Source organism: Eucalyptus grandis, chromosome 3 (assembly GCF_016545825.1).
Source record: "Eucalyptus grandis isolate ANBG69807.140 chromosome 3, ASM1654582v1, whole genome shotgun sequence".
NCBI classification, from domain to species: Eukaryota; Viridiplantae; Streptophyta; class Magnoliopsida; order Myrtales; family Myrtaceae; genus Eucalyptus; species Eucalyptus grandis.
In genome coordinates this window covers 55602992-55606991 of record NC_052614.1, presented here as the reverse complement: position 1 = coordinate 55606991, position 4000 = coordinate 55602992, and the positions used below count along the sequence as shown (strand labels likewise).

At 39.9% G+C, this 4000-nt stretch overlaps 1 protein-coding gene across 1 annotated transcript; it reads right to left on the bottom strand.

Annotated features, from left to right (window-relative positions):
* LOC104439978 (pyrophosphate-energized vacuolar membrane proton pump 1) lies at window positions 1-3775 on the bottom strand. The gene is made up of 7 exons (XM_010052971.3): window positions 3221-3775; window positions 2761-3140; window positions 2518-2604; window positions 2146-2425; window positions 651-1064; window positions 373-432; window positions 1-239 (listed from the first exon to the last, which is right to left on the bottom strand). The coding sequence occupies exons 1-7, from the start codon at window positions 3773-3775 to the stop codon at window positions 39-41; spliced, it is 1977 nt and encodes a 658-aa protein (XP_010051273.2). The 3' UTR covers window positions 1-38.
* Between the last annotated feature and the right edge of the window lie 225 nt (window positions 3776-4000).

Sequence of the window (4000 nt, the reverse complement as noted above, 5' to 3'; positions counted from 1 at the left end):
ATGCTGCTGCTACAAAGGGAAGTCGCCTGTTCCCTCCCTCAGAAAATCTTGAAGAGTAGACCACCGTGAGTAGTAAAGAAGGGAGCAAACACGAGCGACTCGACTGCCATTAGCTGGATGAGGATGTTGAGTGGTGGGCCTGAAGTGTCCTTCAATGGATTGCCAATGGGATCTCCCTCATCAGCTGCCCTGCGAGTCTTCATTTCAGGGTGGGTCTTTAAGTACTCGGAAACACCAGCCTGGAAGCAAATTCAGGAAATTAAGGAAAAAAAATGTTAAGTCAGACTAGTTTTCTTAGCAGGTCACTGAACCACCACAGACAAATATCATCGACAAAAACTAGCTTTTCAGCAGTTGGGAGCAGCTGCATACCCTAATGTACTTCTTCGCTTTCTCCCATGCTCCGCCAGTGTTGGATGCCGAAATTGCAATCTGTTGAAACCAAGCCCAACAAAAAATATGCGTTAGGAGATTAGTCACGCATAGATATGATGATACAAGCATTAATCATCAGTTCGCCAACGTACACAAATTTTGTTCAACAATGAAGAAACTACAATATCTCAACCCCGTTTAACCAGCATTCCATACATCTTGAGCAACAAAAACCATCAAAATAGATTGACATGGATTACTTTGGTAAAGATTACCCGAACAACAGAACCAAGAGAGCCAGCCAAGACACCAGACAGCGTCTCTACTCCAAAGAAGGTCCCGACGATAAGTGGCGTAAGCATGACAAGGGCACCAGGTCGAATCATCCCCTTGAAGGATGCATCAGTTGAAATTTTTAAGCATCTAGCATAGTGAGGGTTCTCATGATACCGGTGTTTCCCTGATAGATGTTTGTTAAACGTCTGGGGGGCCACCTTAAATATCTTCAATGCTGCAGGTCCCACTCTTTTCATGGTCATAGCAGAGAACCATTTAGGAAGCATGGCACCCACAATCGAACCCATGAACACTTTTGGTGTCAGGACATCAACCGGAGAAATTGCTGCACGACTCACAAATGCACCAAACAGAGCGATAGACACCAGGGAAGCTGATTCAATGGCAAATTCCTACATACCAGATAAGTAACGAAAAAAGGTCCATCTGATATTAGATTTAAATAATAGGAAAGTAGAATTTGCCAATAGAGCTATTTAAGTAGCATCAATACTAACATGCGACACGACACAATATGTTAACACGTCATTTTTTAAAAGATAGAGAATTCCGACATGTTGCATATTAAATGTATATTTTTATGTATAAATGATAAATTATCATTTTTATGATTATTTTAATCAAATTAATTTGATTCAAATTTACAAATAAATAAATAAAAGAGCCTAGAATAAATTTATACTAAAAATATTAATCCACCATTTGTTAATAGCATTCATTGTTTTAATTTGACAAATTCAACTCCATAAAACTTAGAAAAAAAAAAAAAGTAATCCATATTCTGGACTCGCATGTCAAAGCATGTTAGAAAAGAATAGAAAGAAAAAATAAACTTGGGGGTGAATTGTTTGTTATGGGAATTGAGCGTAAGAAGAGAATAGAATACTGGATTTTTCTTCTTTCCTCATCTATTATGTTTATTAGTTATTAATTACTTTATATATTTACATTTTGATCTATCATTTATTGTAAACTTTTAAAATTGACCCTATACGTGTCAAAATTCTGAACTTACATGTCAGAATTATAAACTCGCGTGTTAGGGAGTGTCGGGAGAGTTGATTAGGTATCAAAAAATTCAATACATTTTGATCGAGCGTCGGAGAGTGTCAGAGTGTTTGATACAAGACAAAGACTCTAGAAAAGTGTTGATGCTTTTTAGGCTAATATTAAGAAAGATAGACAAAAGGCAGCACCTAAAGGAAAGAAAAGTGATCATAGCCAAACATTATGCCACACCAACAAGAATTTAAAAAGACTTACGCAACTAACGTCAAGCTAGTCATTTATGGTGAAAAAGAAAATAATCGGATAATGTGTGTAAAATCTAGATGACATGAACGTAATTTCGTGAAAAGTTCCTACGCACGGACACCCTCTCCTCTGCTATGTTACGGATTTTATTAATATAAACTATTAAAAGGACGACAGTACAGTGTCGATACTATATTCACATGCAAGGATTGCCTTTACCTTTCCAATGGCGGCTGTAGTATTGCTTGACGACAGTATGCCGTCAAAGGCTCTCCCGTCAACCAGCTTAGCGATTCGTGTAGCATTGTCGCTGATGGGGCTGTAAGCATCTATGGCCAATCGAGTGGCAATGGTACTTAGCATCCCAACGGCAGTCACAGTAATTCCATACACGGAAGCAATACTATAACTCAACAAAATGCTAATAGCAGCTAAAATTGGGATATTGACAAAGGCAAGGCCAAAACCAACACTGTCGGCGGCAAAATCTTGGAGAAGGCTGCAGAAAAAAGGATCATTAAGTGGTCAGCACCTTAGCCATCAATAGTCGTAAAGATTCATATCATTCATTTACTTCAGCAATTTTAACACCTGATGTCATCGTTGGTGTATGATTTAGTGATAAACCCAATGATTAGTCCATCCCAAAGACCAACACCAGCACAGAGGCACAGCTGCCTGCAAGATCATATCAATAATTAGCGACTACATTTGCTCAACGTTTTGACTCAATCCAGTAAAAGTCCGCTGACATTAAAGCATTGTCACATGACCAACATCAAAAGAAAGCAGCATTTAGGATGGGAAAAAGATAAGAATCTTCAAAGAGTTTACCAGTTCTTCACAACTTTCTGCGACCCAAAGTTGAAAACTGTAAATGATGAGGGCAGAGCAATCCAGCTAACAATAACAATTCCAAAAGTCATTAGAATTGTGGAAATAATAAGTTGCTTCCTCAATGCAGGCTTGATTTCCTTCACTTCCTTGATTTTTGAGAAGTTGGCCGTAAAGAGAGTTGTCATCAAACAAACAAGAATACCCATAGAGCTGATAAGCAGGGGATAACACATAGCAGAGTAGTTGTGATCTTTTCCGAAAGAAGAGATGGAAGCAACAACAAGGGCAGCGCAGGATGATTCGGCATAGGAGCCAAAAATATCAGTCCCCATACCAGAAATATCCCCGACGATATCACCAACATAGTCATAAATCACCTGAAAGATTAAGGTCAACCTCATTTACTACAAGTAAGTGATAAACTTAGGAGATAGAGCTTCAGTAAGAGAGTCCATACAGTTGGGAATCCACGATCTACTAGGGTAATTGGCCAAGTCTCTTTAACCAGATGAACACTAACATCAGTTGCCTTGGCATAAATTCCACCAGCGGCTCTTCCCAAGAGAGCCATGGAAGATCCACCAAGACCATAACCGGCAATAGCCTTGAAAAGACCTTCCCAGTCATTGCCATAGTACAGCTTGAACAGATTGATTGCAATATAGAGCACGAGAAGACCATTAGCAGCAAGAAGAAATCCCATCACTGCACCAGACCTGAAAGCAGAAAAGAAAGCTTTTCCAACACCACCCTTCCTCTCTTCCAAGGCAGTCCTGGCATTAGCATAGATAGCGATTTGCATGCCAAGGAAACCAGAGAGGACTGATGTGAAAGCACCAAGTAGGAATGAAACAGCACTGAAAACGGCAGTGGCAAGTGCAGGCTTGCACATGTTTGAAGGATCCAACTTGCAAGGCTGGCTTTGGGTGCTGAAGCTCTCAACAGAGCCAAGGCAGAGGAAGATTATGATCGCAAAAGCAACCATGAAAATCCCGCCATACCGGTACTCCATTAACAGAAAACCTTCCACACCTGTTCAATCACAAACGATGACTCAGGCTCTTTAAGTCTCTATCAAGCAAACAAAGCAACAATCTGATTCTTGACATTCTACTTATGGGTGATGAAAGAAGGTATAATTCAGTCAAATCCAGTTAATTCATTCCGTTGCCTAGTTTTGCGCAACCTAGTGCCAAGGAAAAAAAAAGCCTGACCTACAGCTCCTCCGAAAGAGTAA

Excerpts from the sequence above, each read along its gene's own strand:
- LOC104439978 (XM_010052971.3), bottom strand. The coding sequence starts at position 3,775 with ATGGAGTACCGGTATGGCGGGATTTTCATGGTTGCTTTTGCGATCATA. Across the intron at positions 1,065-2,145 it reads CTACAGCCGCCATTGGAAAG|GAATTTGCCATTGAATCAGC; the intron begins GTAAAGGCAATC and ends TCTGGTATGTAG. Across the intron at positions 240-372 it reads AAGCGAAGAAGTACATTAGG|GCTGGTGTTTCCGAGTACTT; the intron begins GTATGCAGCTGC and ends ATTTGCTTCCAG.